Here is a 19,964-nt window from a genome sequence, read left to right on the forward strand (position 1 = left end):
GCCAGAGGCCAAGGGGCAGCCTCGGGCTCTTGGGGCGGGGCTGAGTCGGAGAAACCGAGTCCAAAACTTGAAAGGAAGTGGGAGGTAGTGAAGGGCAGAGGGCGACAGCTGTGCAGGGGCCTAGAAAAGCTGCTGAGTGGAGGAGCCCACTGCCTCTCCCACGGGACAGGCTCCACGTCCCTCCCTCCTCCCTGTGTCCCTCACCCCAGCTCTCCTCCGAGACCCAGCCTGAGCTCACCCTGTATAGCCCCGCCCCACACAGCCACGCCCCGCCTTTGGGGAGCTCCACCCAGGGGAGGCTGCAGACAGGTCACAAGAGGGGGGCAGAGCAGGGCCCACCAAGTTATATGGAGAGGACAGAGGGAGAGACCCCACATGACTGGGGACAGAGATGGGCAGAGAAGGAGGGCTGTGTGGAAGCAGAAATCCTGACCCCATTTTACAGACCCCAGCAGAGTGGGTGGGGGGGGGGGGGGGGGAAAAGAGAGTGAGGGAGGACTGGATGGATAAAGAGCAGCATTTGATTCATGGCCTATTTTTATTTTTTTATTATATTTTTATTGATTTCAGAGAGGAAGGCAGAGATAGAAACTTCAATGATGAGAGAGAACTGATCTGCTCCCTCCTGCACTCCCCCTACTGGGGATTGAGCCCACAACCCAGGAATGTGCCCTTGACCAGAATTGAACCCAGAACCCTTCAGTCTGCAGGCCATGGCTCTACCCACTGAGCAAACCCATCTAGGGCGACCCATGGGCTATTTAAAACCGCTGTAGTAGGCTGAGCAGGGGTCTTACCACGATGGTGCTACCTGATAATGAGGGTGTCTCTCCTTATGTTGGAGTAATCAGAACTGCAGCGAAGTAAAGACACACCCATGGAGCCTGCAAAGGGTTTCCACGCACACGATGCAATTTACTTCGGGCGGCAGCTGAAGAGGGTGAGCAGAGCCTTGGAAGGACATGAGGTCTCCAAGACCAGGGGCTGGAGGGAAAGTGTGTGCTGAGCATTCTGCACTGTGAATTACAATCTCTCTCTCTCTCTCTCTAAGCCTAATATGGTAAGTGTCTGACCTAGTGGTTGACCTCCCGCATACCTCTCCGGCCACAATCGTGCACCGGTGGGGTCCCTTGGCCTGGCCTGTGCCCTCTTGCAATCCAGGAACCCTTGGAGGATGTCAGAGAGCCGGTTTCAGCCCGACCCCACAAGTCAGGCTGAGGGACCCCACTGGTGCATGAATTCGTGCAACGGGCCTCTAGTTTAAAATATTATCAATGATTGCTTTATAGCTCTGAATCACTGAATTGAACCAGATACCAGACCATCTTAAGAACTTTCTCAGCATTTAGAAATGTCTAATGGTATTTTCTCCACTCCCTTCAAAAGCAGTGTTCTCTGCTGATGATAGATATAAGATTCATGCATTTTGTGGCCGGTTTTATAATATGGCTACCAAGAACCTTTTCCAACCTTGAAGATTCAAGACTGAAAAACCTTTCCTTAGGTACCTTTTGAGATGGATATGTAGCCCAAGCCTCAATGTTTTAATAGGAAAAGGCTTAGTTTGGCTATTTCAGATTTGACTCAATTTTCTAAATACATTACTTTTATCAATTTCATCCAGACACTGCAATTTATTATACAACCCTCACTCACAGATTTCCCCTAGATCTGATGCATCTAGACTATAATCTTTAGATAGTGTTATAAATGTACACCTTGCAGAGATGGCAAAGTCTAACTCCTTAATCTTCCCTGAGAAGATAACTTTTAGAAATGAACTAAGTATTTAAGGAAAGTTACACTTTATGTTATGATTAAAGAAACACAATAGAAACCCATTCTGAGTATGAAAAAAATAAACACTAAATTATTTCAGTTACTCTACTAAAGCCTAAATCTAAACCATAGATTACAACCAGTATTTAACTATACATTCACATAGCTAATAAAGGGAAAAAAACACACAAAAAACTTGAACCCCATGCACCGAAAATAGCCTGCTTCCACTAACGTCAGGTATTAGCATATCCCAGGATATAGTAGATTGGGGGCAGGACTTCAAGCTCAATTAAAGCTGAAGGTTATTCCATTGTGTAATTCTGAGCTGCTAAAAATAAAATTTCACTAAAAAAATCACTATGGTACTTTATACAACCTTAATGACAAAAGAATAATTTTTTGCTCCTTATCTAAAATTTATAATACTGACCAAAAGCTAATAATTATTGGTATATTTATATTAAAGTGTGATAAAATAAGACAAAGCATGGTAAAGATTGCTTTATTGGTGGCAGTTAGTACAAGTCAATAAATATTGATCCCAAAGAAGAACTCAGTTATTGTCAGCTTACTGGTCCATAGAGAGCTGAATGAAATTGAACCAGCTGATTGCTGGGAGGATAACTGAAGTCAACCCTGCTTCTTTGGAAATGAAGCCAAAGCCAGCTGATATATGGCATAAATTGTTCCTAAAAAAATAAAAGAAACACAAGAAGAACTTAAAAATGTATACGCATACTTTGAATAATTATACAGGCAGTGTTTATTAAAATACATTTTAATTTCATTTTCAAAATTGACCTATCAGCTATTAAAATGTGTATACATTTTTTAAGTCACCCTGTATATTAATATTTATTCTAGTTTCAATATTACTTAACTTCTACACAAAGTGCTAGACAGTGCAATAATGTATTTGTCATCTTAAAAACAAAAATGTTTAAATAAAATTAAGAACATATATAAAGATAATTTCCATACTCATCTAAGAATGCCTGAGAAAGCTAAGAATGATTAAAAAACCAACAAGAGGTAAAAATACACAAGCTTTCCCTAAAGTGTATTGCCAATGTAAAACCAAGGAACATGATATATAATTTTAAAATAACCAAGAATAGCTAATAACTAGAAATTTATAACTCTGCTCCTACTATACCAATTTGTGTATTACACTGCTAATACTGAATAATGGACCTGCCCAATCCACAGAAAAAAATGTCAAAGCACTTTGCATATAATAATAAGTATTGGTCTGCACTGGTTTTGTCATAAATAAGTGTGTACAAAATTGAGATGTAAAATTTTTTTTATTATGTATCACAAAATGTTTAAAAGCCCCTTACAGGAGATGGGGTAGAGTAGATGCCTTCGATTCCTCCAAAGGCCTGCAGGGCCACCAGTGGCACATGGAAAGCCAATCATCAAACTTTACTGGTTTATTTGTTAAAGACATTAAAATGTTCTTATACAATATGTACCAATCACCCTCTTGAATCCTTAGAGCAAAGCAGTAAGATCTCAGATTCTAGAGAAAGAGTGCCTGTGTTAAAATACCAGCATAGCATGCTATATACAGACGATGTATTATAAAATTGTATACTTGAAATATATAATATTAATGAATGACATCCCAATGAATTTAATAAGAAATAATATTTTAAAAATACTGGTATAGTAAAAGCAATGAAATTGTTAGTTATCCTTACTATTACTTTTCTATAAACCAAGCATTCCAAATGTCTTACCACCAACTGTAAGAATCATGGTAGCTCTATACAGGAGGGCATCAGCTACCCCACCCTTTAGATGCACTGGAATTCCATCATCCTCCTAAGTTAAAAAAAATAATAATATTAATAAAAAGATTAATCCATTCATATAAAATTAAGTGGCTAGAATTTAAATATTTTAAATTTCAAAATTAAAAAGAACTACAATTTTCCTGATTTTTCTCTACAACTACTACTACTCCTACCACTACTTTTAAAATAAGAACTTCTAAAGTCAACACTTTCTTTTAAAGTTAATTTGAGATCCAATAAAGATGTTCTTTCCATGGAATATATAAAATACAAATGTCAATGATATGAAAATATATTCATTGAGTTCATCAACTTAATTACAAATATTAGTAATCATCACATTTTAGATTCAAAGAGAAGATTTTTTTTATTCTTTAAAATAAAGGCAGAGATTAAAAATGGTGGCGGAGTAATTGGATGCTACATGGACATGCTCCCAGGATCAAACTGGAATTACAACTAAAATACAGAAAAACTTCCTGAGTAATCAATGGAAGACTCCCTGGAGAAGGGTTGAAAAAAATCACTCAATCAGAGAACCAAAAAGAAAAATCAATTAAATAACAGGACAGCTTAAGGAAGCTGTGGGACAACGTGAAATGTAACAATACTTGAATACCAAGAGTGCATGAATAAAGGGATAGAGAATGTGTTTGAAGAAATAATGGCAGAAAACTTCCCTAACCTGGTAAAGGAAAAAGTCACACAAGTTCAGAAGGCACAGAGAACCCCAAGCAAGAATAAAAATGCCAAAAATTAAAGACAAAGAGAGAATTTTAAAGGCAGCAAAAGAAAAGGTTACCTACAAAGGAGTTCCCATAAGGCTGACACCTGATTACTCATCAGAAACTCTATAGGCCAGAAAAGAATGGCATGAAGTACTCAATGTAATGGAAAGCAAGGATCTGAGAACAAGATTACTATATCCAGCAAGGCTATCATTCAAAATAGTCAAATAAAGAGCTTCCCAGATTAAAAAAAAAAAAAAAAAAGGCTAAAGTAGTACATCACCACCAAGATAGCATTACCTGAAATGCTAAATGGACTGCTGTAATGAGAAGAACCAGAGAGAGAAACCTAGCCATACAGAATTAAAATGGCAATAAATAAGTACCTATCAATAATAACCTTAAATGTAAATGGATTAAATGCTCCAATCAAAAGGTGTAGGATAGCTGAATAGATACAAAAACATGACCCAACTATATGCTGTCTACAAGAGACCCACCTCAGAACAAAAGACACACACAAGATGAGAGTGAAGGGATGGAAAAAATTTTTCCATTCAAATGGAAAAGAAAAAAAAGCTGGAGTAGCAATACTCATATCCAACAAAACAGACTTCAAAATGAAGGCCATCACAAGAGACAACAAAGGTCACTACATAATACTAAAGGGACGATCCAACAAGAGGATATTACCCTGGTAAACATATATGCACCCAATATAGGAGCACCTAAATATATAAAAAGACTTCAACACCCCGCTGACTACACTAAATAGATCTTCCAGACAAAAACTTAACAAGGAAACAGTGACTCTAAAGGACACACTGGATCAGATGGATTTAATTGATATTTCTAGAACATTTCACCCCAAAGCTGCAGAATACATTCTTCTCAAGTGCACATGGATCATTCACAAAGATAGACCACATGTTAGGACATAAAATGAGTCTCTACAAGTTCAAGAAGATTGAAGTCATAGCAAGCATCTTGTCAGATCACAATAGAATGAAATTAGAAATCAACTCCAGTGAAAACACCCAAAAACATGGAGGCTAAATAGCATGTTATTAAACAATGAATGGGTTACCAACATGATCAAGAATGCAATCAAAAACTTCCTGGAAACAAATGAAAATGAACACACAACAACCCAAAATCTCTGGGAAACAGCAAAAGCAGTCATAGCAGTACAGGCCTACCTCAAAATAAATAAATAAATAAATAAATAAATAAATAAAAACAAGAAAAATTAACAATAAACTATTTATCCCTACAACTTAAATAACTCAAGAAAAGCCCAGAGTAAGTAGAAGGAAAGAAATAATAAAGATAAGAGCAGAAATAAATGACAGAGATTAAAAAAACAGTACAGAAAAATCAATAAACCAAGAGCTTGTTCTTCGAAAGGATAAACAAGATTGATAACCATTAGCCAGACTCATCAAAGAAACAAAGAGAGAGGACCCAAATAAATAAAAGCAGAAACGAAAGCGGAGAAGTAACCAATGACACCACAGAAATAGAAGAATTGTAAGGAAATACTATGAAAAACTATATGCCAACAAGCGGGACAATGTGGATGAAATGGACAAATTACTAGAAAAATACAATCTCCCAAAACTGAATGAGGAAGAATCAGAAAATCTGAATAGGCTAATAACAACTCATGAACTAGAAGCAGTAAGCAAACAAAAGCCTAGGTCCAGGCAGCTTCACAGGGGACTTTTACCAAACATTCAAAGAACTATCACCTATCCTCCTCAAACTATTACAAAAAATCCAAGAGGAAGGAACACTTCCAAGTTCTTTTTATGAGGCCAGCATTATCCTAATCCCAAAACCAGATAAAGACACTACAAAGAAAGAATTACAGGACAATATCCCTGATGAACATAGATATTAAAATCCTCAACAAAATATTAGCAAATTAGATCCAGTAATATATTAAAAGATCATACATCATGACCAAGTGGGATTTATTCCAGGGATGCAAGGCTGGTACAATATTTGCAAATCAATAAATGTGATACATCACATAAACAAACTGAAAGACAAAAATCACATGATCATATCAATAGATGCAGAAAAAGCATTCAACAAAATCCACACCCATTTTTGATAAAAACTCTCTGCAAAGTGAGAATAGAGGAAACACTTCTCAACATGATAAAGGCCATATATGACAAACCTACAGCGAACATCATACTCAATGAGGAAAAACTAAAAGCACTTCCCCTAAGAACAGGAACAATACACGGATGTCTGCTTTCACCACTCTTATTCAACACTAGAAGCCCAGTGCACGAATTTGTGCATGGGTGGGGTCCAGCAGGCCCGCCCCGATTGGGGCCAATCTGGCTGGGTCAGTTGCGGGGAGGGGATGCAGGAGGTTGGCCAGCCAGCCCCACCTCCGATTGTGGTGGGTGTGTGTGTGTAGGGGGGAGCGATTGGGGCAGGGCCAGCACAGGGGAGGGGCCATGGGCCATTGTCGAGCTGGCCCCGCCCCCTGGTCGAACTCCCAGTCAAGGGGACAATTTGCATATTAGCCTTTTATTATATAGGAGGATAGTACTAGAAGTCCTAGCCACAGCGATCAGACAAGAAATAAAAGGCATCCAAACTGGAAAGGAGGAAGTAAAATTCTTATTATTCACAGATGACATGATATTGTACATAGAAAACTCTAAAGACTCAAACAAAATACTACTAGATTTAATAAATGAATTTGGCAACGAAGCAGGATACAAAATCAACACCCAAAAATCAATGGCTTTTTTATACACCAATAAGGAATTCTCAGAAAGAGAAACTAAACAAACAATCCCATTTACCACTGCAACAAAATAATTAAGATACTTAGAAATAAGCTTAACCAAGGAGGCAAAAGACCTGTACTCGGAAAACTACAGGACGTTGAAAAAGAGATAGAAGAAGATATAAACAAGTGGAAGTATATACCGTATTCAGGGATTAGTAGAATCAACATCATTTAAATGTCCATACTACCCAAGGCAACCTAAAGATTCAATGCAATCCCTATTAAAATACCAATAGCATATTTCATAGATCTACAACAAATACTCCAAAAATGTATATGGAATCAAAAAAGATCCTGAATAGCTGCAGCAATCTTGAGGGGAAAAAAACAAACTTGGAGGAATCATAATACCAGATTCCAAATTATACTACAAAGTCACCGTAATCAAAACAGTCTGGTACTGTCATAAGAACAGGCATATATTTCAATGGAACAGAACAGAGTCCCCAGAAATCGACCCAAGCCATTATGCTCAATTAATATTTGACAAAGGAGGCAAGTGCATACAATGGAGTCAAGACAGTCTCTTCAATAAATGGTGCTGGGAAAATTGGACAGATACATGCAAAATAAATGAAACTAGCCGTAACTTACACCATACACAAAAATAAACTTAAAATGGATAAAAGACCTAAATGTAAGTCAGGAAACCATAAAAATCCTAGAAGAAACCATAGGCAGCAAAATCTCAGATATCTCTCATAGCAATATGTTTACAGATACATCTCCTAGGGCAGTGATGGCAAACCTTGAGCTTGGCGTGTCAGCATTTTGAAAAACCCTAACTTAACTCTGGTGCCGTGTCACATATAGAAATTTTTTGATATTTGCAACCATAGTAAAACAAAGATTTATATTTTTGATATTTATTTTATATATTTAAATGCCATTTAACAAAGAAAAATCAACCAAAAAAAATGAGTTCATAGGTTCGCCATCACTGTCCTAGGGCAAAGGAAACTAAGGAGAAAATAAACAAATGGGACTACATCAAAATAAAAAACTACACAGCAAAAGGAACCAATAACAAAACGAAAAGGGAGCCCACTCTATGGGAGAACATATTTGGCAAGGATACATCTGATAAAGGATTAATATCCAAAATATATAAGGAACTCATACAACTTAACAAAAGGAAGATAAACAATCCAATTAAAAAATGGGCAATGGACCTAAATAGACACTTCTCCAAAGTGGACATACAGATGGCCAAGAGACATGAAAAAAAGCTCAAAGTCACTGATCATCAGAGATGAAAGTTAAAATGACAATGAGGTATCACCTGTCAGAATGGCTACCATCAACAAATCAACAAGTGACAAGTGCTGGCGAGGATGTGGAGAAAAGGGAACCCTAGAACACTGCTATTGGGAATGCAGTCTGGTGCAACCATGATGGAAAACAGTATGGAGTTTCCTCAAAAAAAATAAATATGGAACTGCCATTTGACCCAAGGATCCCACTTCTAGGAATATATCCTAAGAAACCTGAAACACCAATCAGAAAGAATGTATGCACCACTATGTTCATAGCAGCACAATTTACAATAGCTAAGATCTGGAAACAGCCCAAGTGCCCATCAGTAGATGAGTGGATAAAAAAAGCTGTGGTACATTTATACCATGGAATACTAAGCAGCAGTAAAAATGAGGAGTCTCTTGCCCTTTGAGACAGCATGGAGGGACCTGGAGCGTATCATGCTAAGTGAAATAAGTCAGTCAGAGAAAGACAAGTATCACATGATCTCACTTATATGTGGAATCTAAGCAACAAAATAAACTGATGAACATAGTGGATCCAGAGACATGGAAGCATGGAACAGAGTGCGAAATCTCAGAGGAAAGGCAGGCGGGGGACAGTTGGTGGGTGGGGGTAATCAACCAAGGACCTTGTTTGCATATATGCATGGCCCATGGACACAGACAAAGGGGTGGTGAGGGCCTGAGCAGGGGTGGGGGCAGGCTGGAGAGGGTCAATGGGGGAAAAAGGGGGACATGTGTAATACTTTCAACAATAAAGAATTATTAAAAAAAGTAAATAAATAATTTCTAAAAGGGAAGGGGTTTTTGTTTATAACCCTAAATCTATAGCCTCAATGCCTAGTTCAGCATCTGTCATAGAGTAAATATTTAATACATTTGTTAAACGTAACTATTCTATTTTTATGTAGTATAGATGGTCCAACTTTTTATCACTTAAAATTTTATTTGCAAAAAACCAAAGATCACAATAAAACAAAAACAAAAAATCAAGTAGATTACTTACAAAGGTAAACTACTCTATCTCACTAAGTTTCTCCTCATGAGAAACACCTATTAACAATATGGTGCATATCCTTAAAATTTTTTTTAATGCTTATATTGTCATATCTTCTAATTTATATATCTATGTGCTTAAAATACAAAATGAGGTTATGCTATATAATCATTTGCCACATACTATTTTTTGCTTATGATATCTTAAAAAGCATTTTCTTGTAGTCCATTTAAACTGACCTCATTCTTTTTAATAGTTACTAGCATTCCACTGTACAAAAATATAATTGAATTAACCAGTCCTCTATTAATGGGTATTTAGATTATTGGGGTGTTTTGAAATTAAAATTCCATAATGAATAGCCTTTTTCCTATTTGTAAATATTTATGCTACCATGTCTGTAGGAATGATTCTTAAAAGTGGGAGTCCTAGATGACAGGGTATGTAATTTGTTTTTAATAATACTTTCAAATATTCTCTTAAACGTTGTATTAATTATACTACTATCTAGCATGTATCAAAGTATTGTGTTTGAATACATGCTAGGTAGTAGTATTGAATGTACCTATCTCCCACACCTAGCTAACATAACCTATTTTAAAGCTTTCTAAACATTTGATAATTGTAGAGGGCGGGGGGGGGGGGGGTGTTATGAACTTGTAATTTTTATTTGCATTGAAACAGTTGTTATATTTTTAAAATTTGTTCTCAATTTGTCAGTTGCCTTTTGTAACCTAAATGCATTTAAAATGTTTATGTCACCAAACCTTGCCAATTTTCTCCTTTAAAGCTTCCTTCGAAAGCCTTCTTCCCACCCCTACAATTATATAAAATAATCTCCTATGGTGATTATAGTAGTTAGTAATACTGTATTGTATACTTGAAATTTGCTAAGATAGTATTTCTTTAGTGCTCTACACAACCACACCAAAAAATAACTACATGAGGTGATGGATGTGTTAATTAACTTGATTGTGGTAATCATCAGATACATTAAACATCAGATTGTATACCTTAAAAAAATCAGGTACAACCTAAACATATAGAATTTTTGTCAATCATATCTCAACCAAACTGGTGGAAAAAAAGAAGTATCTCCTATATTTTCTTCTAACTTTTTTGAGAGGCTTTTATATCTGCAATTTATCTTTTAATATACAATATAGAAGGGATGTAACTTTTCTTCCTTTAAAATAGCCAATTTTTTCAATACCCATGATATCACTTTTTCCACTGATATAACATGTATTAAATTCATACATCTATCTATCTATACACATATATAGATAGATATATAGATGTATAAATATATATTCTGGGCCCTTCCTATCGTCTATTTGCCTATTCCTGTGCAACTACACGATGTAATTCCTCCAAAGAAAGTGTCCCTGTCCCCCTAATTTATTCTGCTTCCTCAAGGGCCTCCTAGATACAGCAAATGCTCAGTTAGCTATCAATAGACAATTTCTTATATTATTCTTTTGCTAAATACAACAGATTCACTAATAACTAGACATCTCCAGATTTACTTCCTATCTTTACCTTTTGGTAATCATATTATGTTAAGTAAAAATCTCTTATAAAATATTTCAGTACCTGAAATAGCTTTTGTTTCTCTCGAACTTTATTTTCAAACTGCCTGCGTGAAGCAGTACTTATGGTCCTCTGGGAAATCTGACGAAGAGCCTGAAATTAAAAATCCAGACATATTAAACAGACTTAGGGCTTACAGAGACCTTCAAAACCATCCATGTACCATCTGTACAATTACAGAAGAGGGAAAGTGAGGGTTAAAATCTATCCAATTTGTCAGTAACAAAGTTATAAACCAACATCCAGGTTTCCCAATGTGTTGGCCATCCTCTGCTCTTTATACTGCATTCTGCCGTCTCCAAAGACCACATTCAAGAAGCAATTCATGCGAATTCTGAGCAAAAACAAACAAGCAAACAAACATGACCTTGACCTGAGTTGAACCAGTATTATGTAATTCTTGAAGAAAACATACTGATATAATAAATATTACAGAAACAAAAAATGATTACAAAATACACTAATAAAACTCAAATGTTTTCATTTAATACTCTACCATATTAAAAATCTATTACTTGATCTCAAAATAAACTAGCATGGTTCCTAAGATGCTTCTCATCACATTTTTCTTAAAAAATCTTTAATAAGATATAAATCTTTTAAAAAGGAGACCTGCATTATATATCCAGTTGAATTATATAATTAATGAAAGAAATTCCACTTTCTAAAATATATTACAAAACTAAGTAAAACCTTTTTTATTGTTACAGAAGAAGGTGATCGCTGTTTCACTTTCCTTTTCGCAAATCTGGAGAAATATTGCACATGGCGAAGCCGGTGGAGGGCTGAAGGGCACTGCGGGACCGTCTGCAGGAAGCGACACGGCACTGCCACCACGACCGCTCCTCAAGTCCCACCCGAAACCGGACGATTTGCTTTTCTAACCGAAATCTGATGCTCAGGGGGCTCCGAACCTCTGAAGCCTACACCCTTTCAGTAACAGAGGAACACCTTTCTGTCTGAGGCTTCGGGTATGAGAACCTTCCCCCCCGGACCTTGGTTACTCACATCAGAGCTACTAAACTCATAAGTCCCTCAGAGTTAGGGGCGGCGAGGGAAAAACAACAACAACAAGGCTTATCTAACTAACACTCCTGTGCTCACTTTCCCAGCTTCTCCTCTCCCTACATACACCCAGCAGAGACTGGGGCGAAGGGAAAGCAACGTCAGGAGAAAGGACGCGGACCAAGGTGACCCAAGAAGCCGCCCTCCTCTCCCACCTTCCCTCTCAGAACAGACTTGGGAGTCGGTCGCGGTCCCTTAGCCTCCTCTCCCAACGCTCCCGCCCCCCATCGCGACTGCAGGCCGAAGAGCTCCTCACCAGCAGATTCCGCAACATGTTGGCTCAGTTATTGCCCACCAACCGCGACTACTAAACGCCCGGAATGCCTAACGTCACACCGGAACCGGAACTACCTCCTGGGCATGCGCCAACGTCAGGGGTCCTAACTATTTCCGGTTGGACGGGGGAAAGGCTGGCGCTCCTAACCATAGAGAGCGGAAGAACAGCGAGAGCGGCGGCACGGTGACCGCTCTAGCCAGCTGGCCGTTCGGCCCCCTCATCTCGTTCCCGGCCTGTCGGACACCTCCGGCTGGCTGGGGAAAGCAAACGACTTTTGAGACCAGAGACGCGGGCAGTGGGGTGTTACTCGCTCTTGTAACTCGCTTAGATAAGATTATTGTGAGACCACGCTATCCTAGAAAGTCAGTGTGTGTAGTTTGAACGAGAAGGCGTAAACCTTTGAGCAACCTTTGAGCCCATTTAGAGGCGGAATGAGCACTGGGTTGGCCGAACTATAAGCTGTGAAGATGGATGAATTTGGGAACAAAAAGGATAACTCCTCTTACACGGGTAGTTTTCTCCATCGAAGAAACTGCTATGAGGGCGTTATTGTTCCTTGTGCTGAGAGCATGCTGTGAAGACCTGCGTTGGGATACCCATTTTTATCTTCTTGTACCTCTGGATACTGCAGAATCCCCCATGCAAAAAAGCTCTTCCACAGTGTCCCAGGATTGTGGCAGCTGTTCTCTCATTTCTCTGTGCCTGGGAAAACGCTGCAAAGAGGGGGATTTTTTAAAAAATATATATTTTATTGATATTTTTTACAGAGAGGAAGGTAGAGGGTTAGAAACATCAATGAGAGAGAAGCATCTATCAGCTGCCTCCTGCACACCCCCTACCCGGGATGTGGCCCGCAACCAAGGTTTTGCCCTTGACCGAAATCGAACCCGGGACCCTTGAGTCCGCAGGCTGATGCTCTATCCACTGAGCCAAACGGTTAGGGCAAGAGGGGGAATTTTTTAATGGGGGACAAGGAATGGGATGGCAAATCTGAACTTAAGTCTTGCTGTCTTAGGTCCAACAGGGCACTTTCCATAACTGAAGTTTGTTAGCCAAAGAAATTATTGAACAGGTAAGTTGTCAGTGTGTCCTGCATCGATCTTGCTTATATAATGCTACATTGCAAGCGTCTTTATTCTTTGTGCCCACTCCCAAGTGTATGCACTAGTAAATGTAAAACTATCTACCCTATACTACAATAGACTTTTCACCTTTTTACAAACTCAGTTCTAATTAACCCATTGTCAATACAAATAGGAAGCTGGTAACATATGTGTTCAGCATAGGTGCAATGTGTAGACAAACAATAATACTAAAATTATTCTGATCTTTAGTGTTAGACCCACCAAGTTACCTGTCCCCAGTTCAAGTTCTCTCCACTAAGATTTATAAATAATCCAAGTCATCTCTTCCCTAGATTAGGACTAAAGGACGGGGTTTCTTCCCCCCTCTGCATTACATAGTGTAAACAAATCTTGGAGGACAGTTACAGGTGCCAATAGCTGGAGCATACAGATGTTTAAAAGTGGATTGTCTATAATTTGTTAAACTTGTATGTGCTTTCTTATGATTTCTTCACTTAGCGAACTAGACTGTAAACTTCTCAGAAGAGATTATGTAAATTTCTTACCAATCCCCTATGATTGCTTAAAGAGGGTAAACTGATATATATTGGGTGATAGATCCAGGACACTTACGGCTCTGTCCAAAAAGAACTAAAGATTCACATAAAATAGATGCTGATCCTTATTTGCATGTCACTTAGTACAGTATAATTTTCCCCTCTTTACTGGATCATTCACTCACATTCCCAAATTAAACAAATAAACCTCCTTTGATTTCAGTTACCATCCCATTTCTCTTAAAAATAAAACAGATTTCTTTATACTTGTCTTTCCTTCCTCTTCTAATTTTTTTTTTTTTTCATTTGGGGCAGGCTTTTACTGCTCTTGTTAGGATCACCAACCTCAATTTTCATCTACCATCTATGAATAACATTTAACATACTTGATCACTCCCTCAATGTATATTTCCAATTTTTTATTTGGAAATAAGCCATAAATACACTATAACATGTATACTACAGTTTGAAATATTTTCTTAATGAGCCTTCCATATACAATTTCTGTCCTCCTATTTCAGCAGCTGCTACTTCTAGTTTCTTCATCCTCGAAATCTCTAAATTTGAGAATACCAGCTTTTTAAAAAACATTAATCCCTTTTGGGATTCCATCTGGTGCCACAAAACACCATGTGTGCTGACAACTCTCTACCCTGACCTTTCCCTTTAACTCCAGACATTTCCACTTAGATGTCTAATGGGCATCGCAAAATTACAACCAAAATGGAATTCTTCTTTCCATTCATTTCCAAGTGCTCTCCTCTGAAATTTCCTTCAAGCCCCAAGGTATTGGCTGCACCTTCAAAATATAATCTGAGTCTGACCACTTCTCATCTTGCCACTCCAAGCCAACCCATCATCATCTCTTGCCTGCATTCCCGTAAAAGCCTTTTTAAACTGGTTTCCCTCCTTTCCGCTCTTCCACTCAGTTTATATTCCACACAGCAGTAATCCTTTTAAGAACTTATTAGATAATGACTCTGCTTAAAACTATTTTATTTTGGTCATTGATGTATCCCCAGCACCTACACTAAGTAACTGGCACATAATATTGGTTAAATAAATAGTATGCTGTACAAAAGAATATATTGAATATGAAAATTCAAAAAAATCTTTCTTAATACTCATTGTACTCCTTTCAAACATTTTTAAGTCCCAGGGTTCCTCACTCATTGTCTCCTTGCTCTTGCTCTGTAAATTGTGATTACACTGACAAAAAACATGGCTGAATGTGCCTGGGTACCTATTAAACTTTACTGGATCTTCCCAGGCACACCTGAAATTTGTTATCAGATTTGTAAACATCCTCTGAAGCAAAAGTTATTTTCAAAATAGGTTCCTTTCCAAAACATAGGTTCTTTTGTAATACTGGAAAAATTATTAGACATTGCTCTTCTTTTGAAAACTATTTCCTCCGCAGTGGTTCTCAACCTGTGGGTCGCGAACAATGAAAATACATCCCGCATATCAGATATTTACATTACGATTCATAACAGTAGCAAAATTACAGTTATGAAGTAGCAACGAAAATAATTTTATAGTGGGGGGTCACCACAACATGAGGAACTGTATTAAAGGGTCGCCGCATTAGGAAGGTTGAGAACCACTGCTCCAGAGGGTTCTTGAACATTAAAACAGAACTGGCAGTACATTTAGATATGTGGTAGGTAATGATTACTTTAGGTGTTGTCAGCAAGATAAATTTGTGGGCATCAGATGTAAAATTACTAAGTGAAAATATTTCACAATTAACTGATGGAAATTACCAAATCACAAAGGGACTCAACCTTTCTAAAAAAAAAAAGTCAAACCCTTACTTTGATCCTGCCTATAACATCTACAAACAAAAAGACAAATGCCTGAATAGTTTTATGGGAATGCAATGTGTATTTTTTTTTCTGAACCATGCTTAATCCACATCCAGTTTTATAAAAACAATATAGAACAACATGTGAACTTTAATGTATCAAAACTAGTTAGCCCTGGCCGGATGGTTTAGTTGGTTGGAGTGTTGTCCCATATACCAGGTTTGATTCCCGGTCAGGCCACATACCTAGGTTTTGGGTTCAATCCCTGGTCAGAGTGAGTACAGGAAACAGCCAATCGATCTCACATTGATGTTTCTCTCTCTTTTCCTCCCTCTCTAAAATCAATAAAAGTGTGTCCTCTGCTGAGGATTAAAACAAGAAAAACCTACTAGTTAGATAAAAGGTAGCATTTCAATATAACTCCCTATTTTAATTATGATATAGTTAGGAATCAGGAAACATTTGGTTGTCAATTAACTGCTATATTATTTTACCATTAAATAATTTGTCTAATTGCAAGCCTTATCTTTTCATCATTAAAGGGGTTGTACTAATCTTTATCTCTGGCTCTAAAATCCTTATATATGAAAAATACTTTAAAACATCCTTTATAATAAACCTTAATATGCAAATCAAATGACCGGTGGAACAACCAGTCGCTATGATGCGCACTGACCACTAGGGGGCAGATGGTGAACGCAGGAGCTGCCCCCTGGTGGTCAGTGCACTCCCACTGGGGGAGCGCTGCTCAGCCAGAAGTTGGGCTCACAGCTAGCAAGCACAGTGGCGGTGGTGGAAGCCTCTCCCGCCTCCACCACAGTGATAAGGAGCAGTGAGCTGAGCGGTAAAGAGCAGCGAGCAGGTGGGCAGTAAGGAGCAAGGGGTCCCGGACTGCAAGAGGGATTTCTGACTGCTGGCTTAGGCCTGCAGGCGGATATCCCCTGAAGGGTCCCAGACTGCAAGAGGGCGCAGGCCAGGCTGAGGGGACCGCCCCCCCGCCCCCTGCCCAGTGCTCCAATTTTGTGCATTGGGCCTCTAGTATGACCGTAAGTTCACTCCTTGTTGAACAATAACTTATTAAGGACCTACTATGAATGTAACATTTTCCAATTTGCTCAGAAGAAAACGTTGAATCTCTGACCTTCTGGAGCATATACTCTCACTAGGAATATAATATACACATAGTAGTAAGTTATTCTGCAGCCATAAATGACTCTCTGGTAACTGCTATAGTAAAAGTTACTATGGGAAATTTAAGAAAGGTAATGGTTATTGGGAAGGTTTTGAAAAAAACTGGATTTTAGCAGGGTCCAGTAAAATTAGAATGAATGGCGTAGGGATTAAAAGGTATTCCAGACAGGGCAAAATCATGATTAATAACCTGGATTCAGAATCAAGCATGATCTACTGCAGAAACTGTGAAACAGAGGCCTAAATGGAATGAAAAGAGAAAAAATATTATTGTAGTTAAGAACTTGGAAGTCAGATCCTGAATCTGTCGGCTAATAATGATATGATAGTTTCATAATCTATACCTGTTTCTGTGAAATGAAGGTGATAGTAGCTATCATTGGGTGGCTGTGAAAATTAAATGATATAATTCAATAAATATTAGCTATTATCATGGGAGGAAAATTTGGGTAAGGAGAAATCTAAGCAGAAGATATAGCTTATGCAGAGGCAAAGAAGAAAGGGTGAACAGATGGCTTGGGGAATTGTAAATCGTTTGGCTGGCAGAACACCTGGAGTGTGAGGCAACAGTGGTAGGCAGGAGTGAGATTTTAGCAATGATATTTAATCTTATTTTGAGGGTGCAGTTTAAATAGCAAACTGTCAAGATCAGAATTGTTTCAAGATCATTCTGGTAGTTGTGAAAGGCTGGATTGGACATGAGTTACTAGGAACAGAGTCCATGAGAAGGCTATTATAGTAATCCAAGGAAGAAAGAAAACCTGAAATGAGTCAGCAGCAAAGAGATATAAAAAGATGGATTAAAGAGCCAGCTATAACAAGTACCTTTAAAAATCAACAGAATGTAGTGATTTATTGGGTTGGGAAGTTGGAGAGGAAAGCAAGATTCCTGGCTTAACGCATAAGGTGGTTGGTCATACCATTCACTATATTGAGGGATATTAAGAGAAACCCCAGGCTAGTATGAGATTCCTGTTTGGGCCTTATTACATTTGAGAAATCCAAGGACAATCCAAGACAAGACCTAGAGCTCAGGAGGGATATCAAGACACAAGAATAGATAATGAAGTAAGTGTGAAGATGGAAGAAGTGATGAGAATTTAAGACTGCTCAGGGAGTGTTTGTAAAGTGAGAAGAGGGCCCAGAACAAAATTTCAAAGAATCCCCAACATTTTATATGGTGAGCATAACCGAGGAATATATAAAGACTAGGGAGCAAATAAGTAGGAAGAAAATCAGGAGAGTTATTCACAGACGCCACATGCTAAGGATGAAGAGGGAAGGAAAATCCCAAACTATCAAATGAGGCACAAAGTTCAAGATAAGGGTGAATTCATTTGATTCGACAAGAAGTGGAAATTGTTCACGAGTGCCATTTTTCTATACTTTGTGCTAAGTGCTTGCCATCTATCACTTCCCTTATTCCTCAAAACAAAATCTGTCAAGTAGGTATTAAAATCCCCATTTTACTGAAAAGTAAATAGTAAATGGTTTAGGAGATTAAATGATCTGAAGATACAGTTTATACATATATATGAGCCAGATCAACCTGCTTCTGAAACCCATACTCTTCCTACATAATCCTTTCCAGTGGTTCTCAACCTTCCTAATGCCGCGACCCTTTAATACAGTTCATGTTGTGGTGACCCCCAATTTCACTGTTACAAATTGAACATAATTAAAGCATAGTGATTAATCACAAAAACAATATGTAATTATGTGTTTTCCGATGGCCTTAGGTGACCCCTATGAAAGGGTCGTTCGACCCCCAAAGGGGTCGCGACCCACAGGTTGAGAACTGCTGTTTTAGACACAGTTGACAGTGACCAGAGCAGAATACAATCATGGGATTAAAGCCTGGCTGAAGTTGACAATGACAAAATATAAACCACTCTTTTACAAGTCTTGCTGTGAAAGGAAAGACAACACACTCCAGAGATTGTTTTAGACCACTGATTCAACTGCAAAATTTGCATATATTTGTTAAGCTATTTCTTCTGCATTTCTGGTCCTTGAAACAAAGTGGCATACCAGTCTTGACATTTTAAAGTGATGTATGATGAGTTCAGTCTTCTTCCACATTACCCTGGATAGAAAAGCTTGTGGCAAACAGACAAGTTCCCATTAATGTCACTTAAAATGCATAAAACCATTAAGTTTTAAAAAAAAATGTTATAAAATGTTGTATATTTGAAACCAATATAATTTTATTAATAAATATCAACCCAATAAATTCAATAAAAATTTTTAAGTAAGTCTGAGAAAAAAGATTATAAAATGTTATAAAATCACAAGGTGCTTCAAGGTGTTTCTGGTTTGATAGTGAACTGGCCCTAAGAGTCTTTTCTCTCTCTCACTCTAGTAAAATGAAAGAAAAGAAATTGAAAGGTTATGAGGTATTGATAGACCTTTAGATGAATCTAAAAGGCATTATGCTGAGTGAAAGAAGCCAGTTTCAAAGGTTACATATGGTATGATTCCATTTATAGCATTCTAGAAGAAAAACTGTGGGGATGGAAACGAGGTCAGTGGTTGCCTGGGGTTATCAGCGAGATTAAGTGTGACAAAAAGGAACAGTATAAGGGAATTTGGGGGGGGGGGGTTGATGGTACTGCTCAGTATCCTATGAAGGTTACAAAAATTTAGACATGAGTTATAACTCACAGAACTGAAAGAAAAAAAGTAAGTTGACTGTATGATAATCTAAAACCCATCCTTTAAAAAAGATATGAGCCCAAAAGGAATGAAAGTAGAGAGGAGACAGAAACAGAAATAGGATTTCAACAGATTTCTGGAAACAGAAAGCAGTTGCGATAGACTGAGGAGGACAGAAGCAGCTGCAATGATCTGAAGGGACTGCAAGGGGATATCAGTGAGAAGCATGCTGATTGGTCCCATGATCATTGAGAAGCTGACTTGGAGGTAAAAGTTATGGCAAAGAGCAGAGCCAAGGGACAGGCCTAAAAATGGCTAGTTGAAAATTATACAGCCTCTGCCCTACCTCTCTCAACCAAATACAATCT

At 38.1% G+C, this 19,964-nt stretch overlaps 1 protein-coding gene and 2 long non-coding RNA genes across 7 annotated transcripts in view; all 3 read right to left on the reverse strand.

Annotated features, from left to right (window-relative positions):
- LOC106725268 overlaps positions 1 to 1,160 on the reverse strand; it is a 23,580-nt gene extending 22,420 nt beyond the window's left edge. For both annotated transcript variants that reach the window (XR_001361135.1, XR_001361134.1), the window contains exon 1: positions 812 to 1,160. This is a non-coding gene — a long non-coding RNA (uncharacterized LOC106725268). The remainder of the gene's footprint in view (positions 1 to 811) is intronic.
- Positions 1,161 to 2,268: 1,108 nt separating this feature from the next.
- LOC102242411 (cytochrome c oxidase subunit 7A2, mitochondrial) lies at positions 2,269 to 12,860 on the reverse strand. Of its 4 annotated transcripts, none has more exons than XM_005861440.2 (5): positions 12,301 to 12,393; positions 11,220 to 11,313; positions 10,983 to 11,072; positions 3,528 to 3,612; positions 2,269 to 2,471 (listed from the first exon to the last, which is right to left on the reverse strand). In XM_005861440.2, exons 2-5 carry the CDS (start codon positions 11,304 to 11,306, stop codon positions 2,413 to 2,415), a joined length of 321 nt encoding a protein of 106 aa, XP_005861502.1. In that variant the 5' UTR covers positions 11,307 to 11,313; positions 12,301 to 12,393; the 3' UTR covers positions 2,269 to 2,412. The 4 variants fall into 4 exon arrangements, with proteins under 4 accessions (XP_005861502.1, XP_005861501.1, XP_014391269.1 ...); XM_005861439.2 differs by lacking the exon at positions 12,301 to 12,393 and adding an exon at positions 11,988 to 12,022; XM_014535783.1 differs by lacking the exons at positions 11,220 to 11,313; positions 12,301 to 12,393 and adding an exon at positions 12,828 to 12,860.
- Positions 12,861 to 12,870: 10 nt separating this feature from the next.
- Positions 12,871 to 18,485, reverse strand: LOC106725269. The gene is made up of 2 exons (XR_001361136.1): positions 17,132 to 18,485; positions 12,871 to 13,034 (listed from the first exon to the last, which is right to left on the reverse strand). It is a non-coding gene; the product is annotated as an uncharacterized LOC106725269 (long non-coding RNA).
- Positions 18,486 to 19,964: the final 1,479 nt, after the last annotated feature.

Source organism: Myotis brandtii, unplaced genomic scaffold (genome assembly GCF_000412655.1).
Source record: "Myotis brandtii unplaced genomic scaffold, ASM41265v1 scaffold151, whole genome shotgun sequence".
NCBI lineage: Eukaryota > Metazoa > Chordata > Mammalia > Chiroptera > Vespertilionidae > Myotis > Myotis brandtii.

Coding starts and splice junctions, on each gene's coding strand:
- LOC102242411 (XM_005861439.2), bottom strand. CDS start 12,007: ATGAGTTTAGTAGCTCTGAT. Junction 11,314..11,987: donor ATGAGTTTAGTAGCTCTGAT/GTGAGTAACCAA, acceptor GTTTTTGCTCAG/AATTCGCATGAATTGCTTCT. Junction 3,613..10,982: donor AGAAACAAAAGCTATTTCAG/GTACTGAAATAT, acceptor TTTTTAACTTAG/GAGGATGATGGAATTCCAGT.